A 20,169-nucleotide genomic window follows, 5' to 3' on the forward strand; every position below is an offset into this window, starting at 1 on the left:
AACCACTTGTTTTCTTTTAATTTAGTCTGGGTAACATCAGCAAATCACAGTGACTTATCAGTGGTCATTTTTTCTCTCCGACAAGTTTTAAGTTATCACTACAAGTTTAAGATCTAAGTACAGTAAATTTTAAAATACTCTGTCATATGAAAATCAAACAAGAGTATGCTAAGTAAATGTTATAATTATTCAGATTAATTGACATCTGTTATCTTTAGCTTAGATAATCCACATTTTCATTTCCATTAAAAATCAGAAGTTCCTTAAGCACATTTTCTTCTTAGTAAGTACAGAACTAAAATATCAGATTACACAATTATTTTTGAAAATGTAAATAGTAAAAACAGTAAACTGGCTTTACATGTGGTTCTATAATATAACCTACACCAAAATAAACCAAGAAAGGAACCAAGGAGTAAATTGAAATAAGGTATAAAATATTAGGATGAGCACTTCCCAATTATACCCAAATCCCCTAGCCCGCCAAGAAAGTTCCTTGATGGAGTTAAAGATGTTGTCTAAAAGTCACCAAAATAATCACTACCTGATAAAAACAGAACTTCATTATTTTAAATTCATTATTTTAAATACCTTTCAACCACTAATCTATCCATATGGGTTTGGCCCCAAAACTCTAATAAACCCAGAAGACGTGGGACAACGCACAACGAGCTCCATACAAAGTCTTAAATTACAGAAAGTTCTCCTTTGACCAATGGGCAAATGGACATTTGCAATATACATACAAAATAAGTCATTTCCATCCTAGGTATAAAGCATATGAACATATTAATCATTCTAATTTTCTAAAGCCTCAATTTCAAGTTATCTGTCGCTGCAGGACTGAAGTCCCAACACACAGGAAAAGGAAGCCAATCCAGCCACAACCTCACAAATCCCCATTGGGTTAAGATCAGCAATAACAGTATATATATTGCTAAATACCAAGAACCTGAAAGTGCAAATTACTTATTTAATACATCTCATAACCAAAAATGTTTTTGCAAATCTGAGATCAAAGCTAATGACAGTGTATTCAACGGGCTTCAGAGTAGAGAAAAATGTAAAGGACTTGCCTGAAGTGACTCAGCAAATTGGTATCAAAAACGAAAATCAAATTCCAGTTTCCCACCCTGGCACAGGTTCTAACCTACATGCTATTTTGAAAACATTAAAAAAAAATACATATTTTTGGGTGAATTTAAGGTAAACAGTATATCTATGTCCAAACTTCATCTCTCTATTTGTTTTAACTAATAAGATAATTCATTTAATGCATTCCCCACCTCATTTCACAAAGAATTTGAAGAGACTTTAAAAGTAGATATAATAAAACCAAATCATAGAAATAAGCAAAAAGTCATGACAAGGAAAACAGGTGTAAGAACAGAAAGAAAATTGAAATAAAGATCTGTTGGCAAACGATAGGTTCCATGTGTCACATTATCCACAAGGACCATGAATCGGGTCCTTAGAGCTGTCCCTCCCAACCTTTTTCACCTCATGATATACAGAAAACTAGATCTGAACAGCCACTGGAATAAATGGAAGAGATTCCTAGAGCCCAGATGACTGGATTTCCCCCGCGCAGCTAAGGAGACCAGTTCTCAGGGTCTGTAATCCATTTGGATGATCCCAACATGATGCAGCACATGGGCTGCTAATTTCTGTCGTAGAGAAAGCAAAGGGTTTCTGGCCCTCTTAGCGCTTCTTCAAAGGAGCACTGAGCATTACAGTAGACAATTTCTTCAAAAACAGCCATAAAGCATTGCATATATGCACACACCAGTGCGAGCCTAGTGCACGTAGAATGAAGGCATTTCTGCAGAGGGCTAACACAAAGTGGGAAAACTGTATCAACGAACAATCAGACTGAGGGGGCCCCAGCACAACTCCAGATTGGGCAAATGCCATCCCGCCACGCCAAGGCAGAGAGCTGGAAAAATAGGTCATTTTATTTCCGTGTTAGGTGTGCCTTTTATTTGTATTTATCTTTGATAAACTGTCTGTTTTGCTTTGGGGACAAATTCATAAACGCTTAGGAGCCAAAGTAAATTTCATCTGCCCTGGCAACTATAGAACCCACAGAGGTTTCCAATTGTCCAACACACCCTCAGTCCTGAGGCTCTGGGCCTCTCAACCTCCTATTCACCACATCTTTGGCAGCTGAACTGCTTTACCTATTCTGCATGCCCAAGGGGGAAAGCTGGCAATAGAGGCTCAGACACGATACCCAATACTTTAATCGAGTAAGCGAAATCTCAAACACCTGCCACTTTGGCTCCTGTTTGAGATTTCTCTCCTCCACCCCTCTGTCTGACCCCATGAATGGCAAACCTAGTTAAAAAAGTAAATCTAAAATAACCATGAAAATGGGAATACCTATGCTTTTCATTCTTTGTTTTGTTTTTCCTGCTGTAGAGAGATGCAAAGGCAGGGGTTGAAATGGTATCTACTAGAAGCCTGGAACAGATAATCACTAATGGCTACAACTGAAACCTCAACTCTACACCCTCAGAAAGGCCCCTCTCTGGTTTCCAAGCTCAAGCAGGTCCCAGTTGGGCACAGTGTAATTTGATCTTGTCACAGGCAATAAGCAGCTATTACAGGAGATACATCAAGAGGATGTTATTTTCTGGAAGAATATTAGATAAGGAAAGGCTCTTATTTCTCACTCATCCATAAAAATCGGCACATAGGAAACTACACAACAAGTCACCAGTCACCCCAAATTCTCTAGAGACAGCAGGGTTTTAAATGGACTTTCTTCTGGGAACCTTTGTGAGCATGTTTCCATTACACCTGCTTCTTGTGACAACACTCACCACACAGCATGAGTGGGGCTTATTTTAGGTCTGCCTTCCCCACCGTACACACCATGAAGACAGGAATCATCTGCCCTATCTCGCCACTATATTCTTGGGACGTTGCACAGTGTTTAGTATGGCAGAAACATTTAAAATTTGTTGAATAAACTGTCCAAAGAAATTAAATGGAATAAATATTTCTTTCTGCTTTTTTTCTTTACTCACCCTCACTTTTCGCAGACAATCTGCAGCTCAGCACCACAGTGGCACCAATCGGGACATGGCTCAGTCCTTTCTCTTTAAAGATCATAGAGATCCAGGAGAAACTGAATGGACAGGAATTGGGAGGTATACAATCTGGGCTAGGCTGAGTTAGATACTTGCAGTTAGGAGTGACGAGAACCCACTGGAGTGAAAGGAAGCACTAATGAGTGTATACAGTAAAAGAGGGAATCTCTTGAACTCAAAGGCAGAAGCAGAGCCAGGGTTCTGGAGGGGAGAAGGAGAAAAGCCTCAGGCATCATCTGTTTAGGCTTCTCTCCCTCTTGAGCCAAGTGGTCCTTCCTCCTTGATTCGGACTTCCTTCTAAGCGGATCAGCTTTCACTGTTTCTTTACTCACAGCTATAAGGTCTACATATTCCCAACTCAAGGGACCAGCCAAGGCTGAAACTTAGCATTTCCTACTCCAAATCATAAATTCTGGGAAAATCAGGTTGGCTCAGGAGCAAACAGCCTTAACCAGGCAAGTCTGGCCTCTCCTCATTCCCTGCTAAAGGGGAAGTCAGAGCTTCTCAGAAAAGATCAGGTCTGAGGACACCCCCAAAGCACGATGTGCCTGCTCCTTACCCTTCCCTTGTGTACCACTCCCCCAAGTTCATCCAGCCTTATCATAAATCCCTGCCTTTCAGGCTCTCTCCCAACCATCAAACTCTGCCTCCACTATTCATTCTTTTTCATCCAATGCCTTCCCCTTCTTCCCACCCATTAAACTTCAAATTCTTCTCGCTGCTACAAAACAGCTATCCTACCCGGAACATGACAAATACTATATTACATTTTAATAAATGAAATAAACAAGTAAGCCATATATTACATGTAAAGATATTTTCTCTATGTTTTCTTCTGGATTTGGAATACTACTTATTATATGCCACTATAAACACATATGTGCCTTGTGATGTCCATGTCATAGCCTCCAGACATACTGTATATTTTTACTTATTTTGTAACTAATACCACATAACCATTATTTAAGGACAAAACTAAGTAATCTCTTAACAAAACACCTTTCAATAGGAAGAACTGAAAAACAAACCTTTGGAAATTCAAAGCTATTTCAGGTTTTCTAAGTGTCCAAAAATATAGCATAATTCCTTATGCAACAAGATTCTGCCTCTCTCAAGTTAAATAAAACTGACTCTTGCTCAAATATTAGTTACCATGTTATCTAAATGCCTTCAACTCCTAGGAACATAAAAGCCAATCTCTGATCAATTGTGAAGAACATATAGTTCTTTTTACTTCTCCACAGTAGTGGAGTTATCCAACAATGAAAGATTATGGAAATCATCTTGACCATATGCACCTTAATTATCTGCAAACCCTGGCAACTAGCTCAGTGGCCTGGATACAGCAGGGGCACAATAAATATTTGATCCACTAGAATGTGTACTTATATCTAAGTATGTAGAAATCAATACTATACATGCATGAGGCTTTTTGTATGTGCTCATAGAATCATGTGTAAAATAGATCAGCATGTTGGCTAAAATGTCAGAAGACACTCTTCTCAATGCACTTTAAAGTGCATTCAAATCGCCTAGGGATATCATTAAAAATGCGGATTCCGAGTCTATAGATCTAGCATGGTACCCAATACTTGTATTTTTGGTAGGCTCTAGGGTGACCTTAATGCTGCTGGTTCACACACATTTTAATAGCAAGGTAATGCCCTTTCCACTCCCTGTATGGAAGGCCACAGGCAAAATACACAAATAATGAAAGGGTCCTCTTTCTGAATCTCAAAGACTGTGTTCAGTCACTAGGAATATGTATGATAATGTTCTCAGGGACTTATCTGTATTATCAGATTCAAGTCTTCAATAAGTATTGATGTACTGAGCACTTTTGCCAGATGTAGGAGCCACAGCAGCCTTTAGTCATTCACACAGCTGAATAAATGATAGAAAAGCAACTGGAGGCATCTCTGTATTCTCAGTGACATTCAAATAAAGACAGCATCACAGAATGACAGCAAAACGGGTTTAGATGTGTATACAGGGAAGAGGGCGCATAAGCAATTGCTTAGGATCCTGTCTCCATGAGGTTCCTACTCAAGTTCATCTCAAGAAGATTCCTTGCTTACCATCCCTGAGCCCTCATCTTTCTGCCCAGGTCTGACTCTCCTCTGTCTTCATAGTCAAGGTAGTAACAGATCTCTAGAGTCAACTTCAACTTGCTGGACTACAGACCTTCCCCACTCCTCCAGTTAGATACCATGTCAGGTTTGATGAAAAGGGAAGATCGTAGAAAAGACTGGTTATACCACTCAAAGATCAGAAAAAACAATCAATCAGAGAATTCCTTTCCCTTTCCTTCTGCCTGAGCCCTCGTCACTGCCACCGCTTAAAGAGGAAGTTCACCTAGGCTCTTTGCTGCATAAATGCTGTCTGCTGGAGGCTCAACAGGTTAAGAGGCAAATACAAGTCCTCAGAACCACAGTAAGTTTCTTCTTCCCTCATGCAGGACTGACCACTTGGTTCAGCTTTGTGGTTATCACTTGTTTGTTATAAAATTCTAAAGCCACACAAAACCTCAAAGATAATTTGAAAATCACAGAAACCCATTATATCCTTAATAATTCATTTCTTCATAAACAAGCAAAATAGCTATTTAAGTTATTACAGCATTCTTTTGCCAGAGGCATAAACTTAATCACATCTATAATTCAGCATGAATTTATTCCGGTTGTACACCGTGGCACATACTTCTCAAACTGGGGTACCTGTATCCAGGGGGGGAATGCACGCTGTAGCAAGCCGGAGGGGACACAGGCCCAAAGGACAAACCTGAGGGATTTTTCTAGGGTGTCAGTTTTAATTAAGATTTGAAGGAGAGTCAGGGAAACGTTGAATAATATAACTAATAACAAAATTAAATAACTATTTTATACTCAAATAAACATGGAATAGGATCCCCAAACCTTATCACTTTTTAAAGACAAAAATGCCAGGCTAAAAAGACATTTCCTATTTAGAGGTGCTAGCTATTCTGTAGGAGAACTTCTGCCAGCACACAAGTCTAAGAATCAAATCTAAGGATGTTTTACAATATATTTAAATATTAGCTATTTATCGGCACAAGGACATATTTCGCATATAAAATCTTGAGGACATGAGGCTGACTTCTACTTAGAATGTTTCAATTATAAGCAAGCCCTTCTGGTACCAAATGGTCAACGCTGAATGTCTTGTATTTGAATGAATAATATAACAATAGTGCAAGAACAAATTTACTTCACAAAGGTAATCACCAGGCAAAACTTTAAATGTCGAAGGAAGAACTCCACAAGAAAGTGAAACAAAAAGTTGGAAAGGAGGGAGACAGCTGTAATCAGAAAGCCGATGTCCTATAGCCCGTCTTCCATTAATCTTATTCAGAAACTATGAATATATGGTCAATTTCAGAACAATTTTCCTATTTTACATACTGAGAGCTAAAATGATTTAATATGGTACTTTCCATCATAAGGTTAATCTCAACCCTCAGACATCCCCCCTCAAGAAGAAAACACAGAGAAGGCAATCTGGAAAGGAAGTGGTCCACGTCTAATTTCTAAAGACAGAGATCCAGATACTTACAAGGCATCATATGGTATATGCTTGGCCAATATTGTCCACTGTCTCTCTTTAGCCATACACGAACGGTCCTACAAAAGAAAAAAAAAGTGTATGTTAAATCACAGCATTGTTAGTCATGGGAAAATGTTCATTGATAGAAACCAAACCTCTTTAATTATATATATCTTAACTATATATGTTATATATACATATAGATCTTAACTATATATATACTGCATATACACATATATGTGTAAGCATACCACTTATGCCTCTCTATAGATCCTATATTTCTTAAATGTAAGACTTGTGTACACTTAGAATTACATACACCTTTGTGAATATTGTCCTCATATATGTCTATATACACACATGCGATAGCAAAGGTGCTTGAAAATTACTATTTTTGTTGTTGTTTTGCCTCTCCTAGTATGTGACCTCTGCCGTAGTCTGTTGGAAGCATTCATCTGTCTGAGAAGTTATTAGGTTTAACTAGTGAAGGAAGTGTGAGGAGATAAAATGAAGAATCTGACATACACAGAAGGATTACATAGTAAGTGCTTTGTCTTACTGTAGTGCCAGGCTATTATCTTGAGTGAAGGTTTCTCCAAACACGGTCAGGTAATGATAAACTCTGAGACTCAGATTCCTGAGCTAGAGGGCTGGCCAATGGGGCCCACCGTGAAACAAGGGAGATTCTGCAGCAAAGGCTGTGGATTAAGTTCCAGGCCAGCAGGCCAGATACAGACATGGCAGATGCCCGGGAGAGCTCAGAGAGAAGGAGCCAAAGAGAAAATGAACCAGTGAGGGAGCACCACTAGGTTCTTACCAACCAGAAAGGCCCCACCATAAGTTACACCAGCCATGACATCATCGGCACATGCCAGCCAGGCAAACACAACTAGAAGGTAATAGGACACTCTTCTAGGAACCAGAGAAAGTAGCAGAACTAGAACTAAGGGGAAAAAGCAGTTCCCCACTGCCAGAATATCATACAGGCCATACCTCTCACCCCACACACTTAAATCATCCCAGGGAAAAAAGCGGACAAAGACTGAGCAATTTTATCTTACATATTTCAGTCATCATACTAGACTAAGTTTTAAATTGTATTGGATTTTTTTCCCTAATCAATGGGTCTCCCACCAAATGGAGTAGCAGGACAAAAAACCAGACCAACTACAGACACAATAAAGAAATGCCATTTTCTCAGCCACAAGATACAACGTAGTGATATACAGTGACACAGCTATATATATACAGATGCAAAATTTCATCTTTTGGGCCAACTATCTTAATTTATGAGATGGACAGATATAATGGTAAATAACTTATGAAAAGTAATTCAATATATACACTAAATACCTATCAGTTTCACTTAAACAAAAAATTTTTTAAATATGCTAGTACAACATTTTAATATGGACATTATTATCTCAACAAAAATAAATAGGTGACATCACCAAAAAGGGCAGAGTAGGAAGCTCCAGGAATCAGTCCCTAAACCAAATCAACTACTGAGCTGGCAAGAACTATTTTAGAACTCTGGGGTCTAGCTAGACACTTGCAGCATCTGAAAAATGCTTGATGAAGAAAGAAGCTGGTATATATCAGTGAATTTCACATTTTACTAGCAGCTGCCACCATGCATTCCTCACCCCTAGAGAAGGCAGCTGTGGCAACAGTGGCCCATACTCACAGAATGGCTTGCTGGTACCAAGGTAGGAACTCATCCTCCAACACTGGGGATGTGTGTTCGGATCTGCCTGTTGGTCCACTGAGAGAGGAGGGAGAGACTGGCCACTGTTTCAAACCCCTAAGGCTGAAGGGCTTCCCAGGCAATGCCTGTCAAAGGAATTTAAAGAGACAAAGACCCCTTTTTTCTTTATTAAGTCCAGGCATTGGAAGAAATCACAGGTTGACCTCAGAGATAACAGAACAGAGACTTTAATGATCACATACAATAAGAAATACTTTAATGATCACATACAATAAGAAATACAGTCTTTGCAAAAATAATGTGTTAAAGTCACTAAACAGAAAACTGCAACATTCCAAAGTAACAACAGCAATCTCTGGAGAGGAGGGAGAATGTGATTTTCAGAGTTACTATATTATACTGTCTAAAATAATCAATTCTCAAGAAAATAGTACAAAGTATACAAAAAAACAGGAAATGGCCTTTTCGTAGGAAAAAAAAAAGTGACAAAAACCAATGAAGAAATCCAACACTGATTGGTCCTATCAGACAAAAACTTTAACTATCTAGGGGCACCTGGGTGGCTCAGTCAGTTAAGTGTCCAATTCTTGATTTTGGCTCAAGTCGTGACCTCGCAGTCGTGAGACCGAGCCCCATGTCGGACTCTGTGCTGAGTGTGGATCCTGCTTGGGATTCTCTCTCTCCCTCTCTCTCTCTCTGCTCCTCCACTGCTTGCACTCACTCCCCCCCAGCAAAAACAACAACAACAACAACAACAACAACAACAAAAAACAACCTTTAAATTAACTATCTATATGCCCAAAGGCCCAAAGGGAAACCATAAATAAAGAACTAAGGGAAATCAGAATAAGGATGTATGAACAAGTAGGGCATCTGAATAGAAGACTGAATTTATATAAAAGAGAATCAAATAGAAATTTTGGAGCTGAAATGAAAAACTCACTAGAGAGGCTCAACAGGAAGTCTGAAGACAGAAGAATCAGCAAACTTCAAGATAGGATGCTTAAATTACCTAGTCTCCTCCCAGTCTGAGGAGAAGAAAGAAAGAAGAATGAAGAAAAAGCAAACAGAACCTAAGGGACCTGTGGGACACTACTGAGTATACCCACATATATACTATGAGAAGCAGAAGAAAAAGACAAAGAGGTAGAAAAATATTTGATGAAAAATGGCTGAAATTTTCCCTAATTTGATGAAAGGTATGAATTTATATATCCAAAAAGCTCAATGAACTCCAGGACAGATGAACTCAAAGCAATTCACAAGAGACACATAATAATCAAACTGCTGAAAGTCAGAAAGAAAATCTTAAAAGCAGCAAGATTTTTCATCAAAAGGCTCAGAGATCAGAAGGCAGTGAGATGATAATGTGCTAAAAGAAAAGAACTGTAAACCAAGAATTCTCTATCTGGCTAAACTATTCTTCAAAAATAAAGGAGAAATTAAGACATTTCCAGATAATCAAAAGCTAATGAAGCTCATGACTAGTAGACCTTTACTACAATAAATACTAAAAAGAATTATTCAGACTAAAACAAAAAGACAATAGACAGTACTTGAAGACATACAGAGAAACTAAGATCACTGGTAAAGGCAATTACACAGGTGAATATAAAAGCTAGTATTATTGTGTGTCTTGTTTGTAACTTTTCTTTTTGTTTCCTGTGTGAATAAGTCACGAATTTTAGCCTATATTAATGGGCGCAAAACATGAGAGTATAATTTGTGACCATAACAAGAAAAGAGGGATACACAACTGATCAGGAGTAGAGTTAATGTGTACTATTGAAATTAAGTTGTTATAAATTCAGACTACATTGTTATAAATTTAGGATGTTAAAAATCCCTTTGGCAACCACTAATAAATAACTTAAAAACATACATCAAAAAAAGAAAGAAATCAAAATGGTACACAAGAAAAAAATCAATCAAACATAGAAGAAGGAGACAGTGGGGGACTTGAGCAACAAAAAGGATGTGATACATACACAAAAAGCAAAATGGCAGAAATTCTTCCTTATCAGTAATTATTTCAAATGTAAGTGAATTAAACTACAAATTAAAAGACAGGTAACGGCAGAATGGAGTAAAAAGACATGGTCCCACTTTATGCTGCTTAAAGGAGACTCACTTTAGACCCCCAAACATAAATAAGTTAAAAGTAAAAGGATGGAAAAAAGATATTCTATAGAAATAGAAACCAAAAGACAGCCAGGGTAGCTATGCTAGCAACAGGCAAAATATATTTTTAAGTCAAAAACTTCTATAAGAAATAAAGAAGGACATTATATATTGACAAAGGATCAATTCATCACAAAGGCATAACAGTTGTAAATACATATGCACCAAACATATCAAACACTGGCAAAATTGAAAGGAGAACTAGATAGTTCTACAATAATAGTTGGGACTTCAATATACCACTTTCAATAATAGATGGAATACCTAGACAAAAGATGAAAAAGAAATTAGAGAATTTAAACAACACTATAAACCAACTAGACCTAACAAATATAAAGAACACTCCAACCAACAACAGCAGAACACAGTTTCTTCTTAAGTACACATGGAACATTCCTCAGGACAGACCACATGTTAGGCCATAAAACAATTGTCAATATATTTTAATAGACTAAAATCATACAAACTATCTTCTCCAACCACAATGAAATGAAACTAAAATCAATAAGAGAAGAAAACTGGAAAAAAAATCACAAATATGGGGAAATTAAACAACATAACCTTAAACAACCAATGGATCAAAGAAGAATCACTAGGAAAATCAGAAAACACTCTGAAATGAATAAAAATTAAAATGCAACATAATAAAACTTATGAGAGGCAGCAAAAGCAGTACACAGAGGGTAAGTTACAGCTCTAAATGCCTACTTTAAAACAGAAGAAAGAGTTCAAATCAACAACCTCACTTTATACTTTATGGGACTAAAAAAACAAAAGCAAACTAAACCCAAAGCCAGGACAGGTAGAAGTATATAATAAAGATCAGAACAAAAAACAAAATAAGAGATTAGAAAACCAAAGAGAGAATCAGTGAAACTAAAAGATAATTCTTTGAAAAGATCACCAAAATTAAGAACTAATCACAAAAAACAAAGAATGTAAATAATTAAAATCAGAAATAAAAGTGGGAATGTTACTACCTAAAAGAAATGAAAGAGATTATAAGAGAATATTATGAACAACTGCAGGCCAGTAAATTTGATAATCAAGATTAAATGGAAAAAAATCCCCAGAAACACACAATCTACCAAAACTAACCCAAAAGAAATAATCTCAACAGACCTATAACAAGCCAAGAGATTGAATCGGTAATCAAAAATAATAGTGCAGGACCAGATGGTTTCACTGAATTCAACCAAACATTTAAAGAATGAACAAAAATCCTATTCAATCTTCCAAAAAATAAAGAGGAAGGACTACTCACTTCCTAACATTTTATAAGGCCAGCATTATCTGATACCAAAGTCAAAGATACCACAAGAAAATAACAGTCTCACATCCCTCATGAATATAGATGAAAAAAGTCTAGCAAAACAAATTCAACAGCACATCAAAAGGATTGTACATCATCACCAAATGGAATCTGTCAGAAGAATGCAAGGGCAGCTCAACATAAGAATGTCAATCAACGTAATGCAGCACATTAACAGAATGAAGGGGGGGGTGGGGAACCACAGATGATTATCTCAACAAACACAGAAAAGCACATGATGAAATTCAACAACCTCTCATGGTAAATAACACACTCAGCAAACAAGGAATAAAAAGAAATTTTCTTAATCCAATAAAAGGTACTCTTTAAAAATTCACAGCTAACATCATATTCAATGGTAAAGACTGAAAACTTCCTCCCTAAAATCAAGTACAAGACAAGAACGACCGCTTTCACCATTGCTATCATACATTACTGGAAACCCTGGCCAAAGTAATTAGGCAAATAGAAGAAATACAAGGCATCCAAATTGGAAAGGAAGAAGTAAAACTATCTGTATTTGTAAATGATATGATTCTGCCTACAGAAAATCCCAATAAATCCACAAAAGCACTACTAAAGCTAATAAACAAGTTCAGCAAAATTGCCAGGTACAAGATCAACACACAAAAATCAGTTGTGTTTCTATACCAGCAACAAGCAATGTGAAAACAAAATTAAGAAAACAATCCATTTTTAATAGCACCCAAAAGAATAAAACCCCTAGGAATATATTTAACCGAGGAGGTGAAAGACTTGCACAGTGACAACTACAAACGTTGCTGAAAGAAATTAAAGAAGATACAGATAAATGGGAAGACATCCCATGTTCATCGACTGGAAGACTGGATATTTATGACAATACTCCCAAAAGCAATCTACAGACTTAAGGCAATAGTCTCTTCAATAAATGGTGCAAGGACAACTAGACAACCACATTCAGAGAAATGAAGTTGGACCCCAGTTTCACTCCATACACAAAAATTAACTCAGGATGGATTAATGACCTAAATATTACAGCTAAAACTAAAACTATTAGAGGAGAACACAAAGTTAAATATTCATGACCTTGCATTCAACAATGGATTCCTGAATTGGACACTACACCCAAGCACTAAAAATAAGTAAGTTAGACCTCATAAAAATTCAAAACTTTTGTGCAACGAGGGACATCATCAAGACAGTGGGAGAAAATGTTTGCAAATCATACACATGATGGAGGTTTAGTGCCCATACTATGTAAGAAACTCTTTCAACTTAACAACAACAACAACATGACAACCCAATTAAAGGGTGGACAAAGGACTTTAGTGGATACTTACCCAAAGACAAATAAATGGCCAACAAGCATATGAAAAGATGCTCAACATCACCAGTCAACAGGAAATGCAAATCAAAACCATATTAAGATACCATTTGACAGTCACTAGGAAGGCTATTATATATATATATATAAAGTATATATATATATAAAGTAAATGTTCTAGAGGCTGTAGTGGAATAGGAACCCTCATCCATTGCTGATAGGAATATAAAATGATGCAGCCACTGTTGGAAATAGTCTGGCAGTTTCTCAAAAAGTTAAACAGAAACCATATGATCTACTAATTCTCTTAGTAGGTATATACTCTTAGGTATATACTCCAAAGAATTGAAAACAGGTATGCAAACAGACACATGTTCGTGTATGTTCACAACAGCACAATTCTTGCCTTTGCAACAACAAGGATGGATTGAGAGGGTAATGCTAGGGGACGTAAGTCAGCTTGAGAAAGACAGATACCATATGATTTCACTATACGTGGAATTTAAGAAATAAAACACTTGAACAAAGAAAAAAAGAGACAAACAAGAAAAGAGACTCTTAAATACAGAGAACAAGGAGCACCGGTTGGCTCAGATGGAAGAGCATATGTATGACTCTGGATCTCGGGGCTGTGAGTTCAAGCTCCACCCTGGGTGTAGAGATTAGTTAAAAAAAACAAAATCTTTATTAAAAAAAACACAAAAAAAACAGAACAAACTAGTGGTTGCCAGAAGGGAGGTGGGTGGGGACTGGTTAAATAAAGGTTGAAGGGGATTAAGAGTACACTTATGATGAGCACTGAGTAATGTATAACTGTTGAATCACTGCATTATACACCTGAAACTAATATAGCACTGTGTGTTAATTATACTGGAATCTAAAAAATAACAATAAATAAAATAACAGCACAATTCACAACAGCCAATAGGTGCAAACAACTCAAATGTCTATCAGCAGATGAATGAACAAATTACATACATATACTAGAATATTTTCAGTCAACAAAAGGAATGAAGTACTCATACATGCGAAACTTGTATGAACGTCAAAAACATTATGCTAAGCAAAACACTGTACGCTTTAAAGTGGTTAACTGTGTGTATGCGAATTTCACGATAAAAATTAAAAAACAATCAATACAGACTTTGCCTGGAGTTGAGGCAACCACATTCGACAGGAGACAAGATTGAGGACGGAAGCAGATGTGCTGAGGACAGCAGGGCTGAAGGTGGCAAGGGCCTGGCCTCATAATACCTCAATAATACCCCTGATCCACCAACTTTTTAGACCGACTTTAGACTTGCTTGTGAGATAATTTCCTTTATTTTTACCTTAAGCCACTGTTAGATGGATTTTGTTACCAGGATCTGAATATATGTTAACAGACAGAGAAGACGAAGGAAAGAAATGTCTCTCCTTAGGTTTGGGGTTTGTCCCACTACATGATGGTGTGGTCATTCACGGAAATGAGGAACAGTGGAGAAGGGCAGGACGTGGGGTGAGAATCATGAGCTCGATTTTGAACATTTGAATCAGAGGTGCCTTTGAGTTAGCCAAGAGCTCCTAGTTAGTGAAAATGAGAATTATAATTCAAACCTGTGGTATGAAGTTGTTGCAAAGATTAAACGTAAGGTCTGTGACATGGTGCTTAGCACAGAGCAGGCCTTCAGTAATTGCCAACAATTATTATTATCATTGTCATTAATATCACCATTTTTTTAAGTGCGCTAATCCACCACAGCTTGGGAGAGTTCAAGATCCAAAACGGTTCCTGCTTTGCCAACGTACTGAATATCTGAATCCTTGATGTAAGGGATTTTTCGCTCAATTTACAAAGATATCCTGTAAATTATTTATCCAGTCCTTTATGCCCTGCTTTAACATGTACTGGGTATCTGCTATGTGCCAGGCATCGTGCAGGAGCTCCAGACAACTTAACATTATCATGACAGTGGTGAATGATAAGGGCTACAAGGTATTTTATATCCATGCAAGCAATGTAGGAAAGGTATCTCATCCACATGGAGAAACGAGGCAGGCTCAGGAAGGGCTGACTCGGGAGGTGGCCATATCTATTACTCCATTTATTTCCTTCACTGCCCTGGCCACAATCTGTTATTTGACTTACCTACTCGTAGATGTGTTTATTATCTGAAAAATAAAAATAAGAAACTAAGCATGACAACGCGCACTATGATCTTGCTCACCACCATCTATCTACCGGGAGGCTGCCAGAGCGCGTCGCACATGGCAAATACGGGATATTCACTGGATGAATGAAAACAGGTGAGTCCAAGGCGACAGAGACTGCTGGTTGTCTACACTAGATTCATTCTCCTCTTCTTCCTTAGAAGCTCCCCTAGTGACCCGATGGGCAGAGCACAAAGGCCAAAATGGAAGGCAACAGACCTCAAGCTAAACAAGATGCTTGACAGAGGTTATTTGCCACGGATACTACTATAAGCGAACAAAAAAGTCTACTGGGCTTTTCAGGGGACCGTTTTGCCCACAACATTCCAAATGTGGCCTCCCAACAATCCCACAAGGTAGGTATGGTTATGAATCTCATGTCACAGAGGAGGGCTCTGAAGCACAGAGAGCCCCCAGGTTATACAGAGCCACAATCTGAACCCACACAGTCTAACCTCAGAGGTTGCTCTCTCTCAACCACTGCACTGGTGGCAAACCTGTTCCCAATACGGGAGGGGCAGGAAGGCAGAAAAACAGCAAGTTTCATTTTCAACAAACTGAATTTAAAATAACTGGAGATGAGAATAGCAATAAAATAAATAAAGTAACTATAGAGGCGGAGCAGTTCCTTATGTGAGGATTAGAGCTGAAGGTAGCACCGAAGCCATGCACACACAGGTTGTAACACTACCGTGATGTTAGTGCAATCGATGCTCCTAGTTTTCCAGGTGCATAAATTATAAGGTTATGTAGATATGTATGTACGTATGTGTCCACAGATAAATGTTTAAGTAAGAGTGATTCTAAAAATCCGGTTAAAAAAAAAAAAAAAGGCACACATCAATACAGCTAATACAGGTTTGTTTAAAGATTTTTAAAGCAGCTGTGTAGGTCAAAAGGGTGGCAGGCTAAAATTAGTTTTGACTCTAATTATAGAGACAAGCATTTTCACATAAACAACAGCCCCCCCACCAAGCCCTGTGCGTATACATTTAATCCTTACGATAGCTCTATGAAACAGAAATCATCCTTCAGAGATGAGAGGGCCCACAGAATTTAAGTTTGCCTGAACCAATAACCTGCAGTTATTTTAAATTCTGTGCTCTCTTCACTAAACATACTGCCTTCCTTACACCAACATGTATTAAGGGCAATTGAGAACCCTTAGAGTCAAAAATAAAATTCTATAAAAATATGTGTTCCCTTATCTGTAGAGATATAATAATAGTTAAAAAAATAAAAAAGACACTACATCCTAGACATCCTAGAGGTCAAAAGTAACAGTGGGATAGCCAGGACTTTCCTAGAGAAATGTAAGTTGCACTATACAAAGCCTGCAAGAACTAATGTTTTGCAAATTATATTTTAAAAGCAACACAAAAAGCTTTTAATAGTAAGTATAAAACTTTTTCCTTGGAAAAAATTTCAAGGAAAAAAAAAAAACAGCTGTGATTAAGAGTCATGGTTAAGCCAGTAGAGGTCAGTGTACTGGAGAAAATGGATGCCCCTGCTGGAAGGCAGGGAAACGGAATTCACCCCCCACACAAAGTCCTGGCCTCCCGGGAACCCAACAGAGCCACACACTTTGCACTGTCCTCCTCACTGGGTCCTGTAGTCTTCTCTCCCCCGAGCTCTCAACAAAGGCAGAAAGACACCAAGACAGTTGGGAGAGAGAATCAATTCTCATTTCAAAAATAATAAGACAAGATCTCTCCAGTGGGCCTCAGTCAGTTTAGCAGCTGGGCTATTTTGAAAACAGCATAATCTTATTCTACATTGGACACAGCTGACCAGATTTCAACAGGTAAAAGTCACTTTTAAATATTAGTCTTAAATATTATTTATTCCTTAAACCTAAAAAGGTTTTTTTTTTTCCTTTTCATTTTTAAGGTGAAAACAGAGGGTAGACAAATTGTAGTATTTCTCAAACTGCACCACGATCAGTGCACCAGCTTGCTCCTTGACTGAGCTCTAAACACAATCAGAGAAGGAATCGCATTTTCTCATACTTGGCACCTGCCCAGGGCAAGCTCCACTGCCGGGCCCCAAAGTGGTGCTCGTCGTTTGTAACAGAGCAAGAGGATCAGTCAAAAGTTCCTCTCTACAGCCACCCACCCCCGACCGGTCCACTGTCAGGAAGTTCTCTGATCGCATCTGCAGAGACCTTGAGCAGAAGGCAGCAAAGAGGCTGAGCTCACACTGAGAAATCTGTACACAGTGCTGGGTGGGATGATGAGGAAGGAACTGCAAATCCTTCATTTACAGGGCCAGTGTCTAGCATTACCCTAAAGAAATGAGACATGCAAGGGCCTTCCGACCCTACCTCCCAACCCACTCCTACTCCCTCCAAAGAACTGAACCCAGTGCCCGCCTCCACTCCCACCTTAACTAGGACAGGTGTGACCTCCTCACAGGCAGCCCTCCCCTGAGTAGCCAATGTGACCACACAGAGGGATCGAACTTTCAAACAAGCAAGGAAGTCAAATGCTCCCTTTATGAGATTTCTGAATTTCAGTTTGTACTTGACTTCCTTATTTCAAACTGTGCTGATACACACAAGCTGGCAATAGAGTGTAGTAATACACAGGTGCTGAACTGTGTGTGTGTGTGTGTGTGTGTGTGTGTGTGCGCGCGCGCGCACGTAAGTAGCCGAGCACCACACCAGTTCCACTCCCACCCCCATCCTATCCAGGAAAAATATACCCTTTGTTCTAAATTCTAGTGGTCTTTATGAGTCCACTTATACTGATGGAGACAGTGAACTGCGGGGACTGGAACAAGTTGGACTTCCCAAGACGAGTAAAATCTAGAAGTTAGGAATTCTGCCCCACTGCCTCACAAGTGCGTTTATATACATATGCGTGTGTGTGTGTGTGTGTGTGTGTGTGTGTATTTGATCATTGACTTGTTGATCACTGATTCATTCACAGACATTTATTAAACACCTACTAAGCACTAGCACATGAACCGCACTGGAACCACAAGACAAACAAGCGCCACCTCTGTTCTCAAAACTCACCCCCCGCTGCAGGCGACAGGTAGCAGAACATGACCACTTGGCAAGGTAGGAGAGGCCGATGCTATTAAAGAAACATGTGCAGTGGGGGATGCATCTAACTCAGAAATGGAGCTTGGGTTAGGAGATGTTAGAGAAGGCCTCCCAGAGATGTCCGAAATGCAGGATGAGGAAGCATTCACCAGAGGAAGTGGGAGAGGGAGCAGGGGCATGTTCCTCATAGCGGGAGCAGCATGTGGAGGCAGGAGCAGGCAGGGAGGGGCAAGGTGGCAGTGACGAGAACCAAGCTGGACCAAGGAGCAGGCAGGAGGCCACACAGGGCTTTGCGGGCCACGCTGAGGAGTCTGGGATTTACTGTGAGGACAAGGGGGAGCCGCTGGAGGCCAAACAGCCAGCCACAAAATCACAATTTTTTCGTTTGTTTGGGAAAACCTGGAAGAAGCCTGCTTACCCTGAAGTAACCAGTTTGGGTAACCAGTAAACCAGGCAAAAAAGGACGCGGCTCTAGACAAGAGAAGGCGGCAGACTTGAGAGCATCTAGGAAGTGGAAGCATCCGGGTTCCGGGGCTGACTGGGTGTGGCGTGCTGCATGAATGGGTGGTTCCTCAGTAAGTGATTTTTTTGTAGAAGGCAATGCTGACTTCATCTTGAACTTGCTGGGTGGGTGTGGAGACGCTCCCGTTAGGACTGTCAAGGAGTGAAGTGCCTGCCTATGTGGAGTCCAGGGGTGAGATCTGAGCTGAGGATCGGTATGTGGGAGTCACCAACAATAAGCAGTAGCTAAGTCCCTGGTGAATAAGAAGAAAATAGGGCCAAAGACAAACCCTGGAATAACACCAACAGTTTAGAGGTGCAGCACTCAGAAAATCCGCAAAGACCTCAGCGTGGGCCACCACGGATGTGTAACAAAGGCCTTCACCTCTCAGACACAGAACATGTCCTAATTTTGGGTCCAGAAAATAAGGTCATTGTAAACATACCTAAGAACTGAACCAAATTCACAGTGAAAACGTGCCCATAATAAAAAAACTATCTATATAGGTCACTTTTCTGAGAGAAGAGGGAAGATTGGGGGTGGTGACAAACAGTATACCACAGGTTGCTAAGCTACTGAATAAAATAAGACGAGGCGTCTACCCGTGTTGAAATTCAGGCTTTTAAAAATGTGCCCTAGAATGATGCAACCTTCATTAGTTACCATAGCAATGAGCTTCATTTCCCAGGGGACAATTGTTATTTTTGCCACCACTGAAGTAACTTGGGGGGGGGGGGGGGAGTAGTGATGCCGACACCGACTGTGTTTTGAGGACCCTGAATTTTCAGGGAATACTCTTCTAATAGATCACAAAGCGTAACCTCAATACAAACAGAAGGCAGCCCCTAGCGATGGGCAAACTAATAGAAAAACTTGAAGCAAGGGAATGTCACTCAATAACTTTTTGTTGTTTTTACAGCAACTTGTTTCAAGGGGGTAAAAAAAAATGCCTCTAATGCAAATAATGTTGCAGAAATTCTTGGGAAACACACCTAAAAGATTTTTTTAAAAACCATTTCACTATGATTATTTATAATAAAAACAAGCTAACAGCTTCTCGTGATATGCATTCAGATCACATGTAGTGAATAAACCCAATCTTCTACAAATCACTGTGTATCTCTGTATTGAGGATTTCTCCACAGCTAGACAGACTGCTGTGTGGAGTGAATTCAGGCACCTAGGGGTTTAAGACAGAGGGGCTCAAGCTGGGTGCTGTCCAGCATCTGGACCACCCCACCAAGCAGCTCAAGCCCAAGCTT

The 20,169-nt window shown here is 39.1% G+C and overlaps 1 protein-coding gene across 1 annotated transcript in view; it reads right to left on the reverse strand.

Moving 5' to 3' along the window:
• Positions 1-20,169, reverse strand: part of WDFY2 (WD repeat and FYVE domain containing 2) — a 175,817-nt gene that overhangs the window by 93,776 nt on the left and 61,872 nt on the right. Inside the window, exon 3 of the mRNA XM_047850493.1 lies at positions 6,669-6,736. Coding sequence (XP_047706449.1) covers positions 6,669-6,736 — 68 coding nt within the window. The remainder of the gene's footprint in view (positions 1-6,668; positions 6,737-20,169) is intronic.

This window comes from Prionailurus viverrinus, chromosome A1 (assembly GCF_022837055.1).
Source record: "Prionailurus viverrinus isolate Anna chromosome A1, UM_Priviv_1.0, whole genome shotgun sequence".
Lineage (NCBI taxonomy): Eukaryota > Metazoa > Chordata > Mammalia > Carnivora > Felidae > Prionailurus > Prionailurus viverrinus.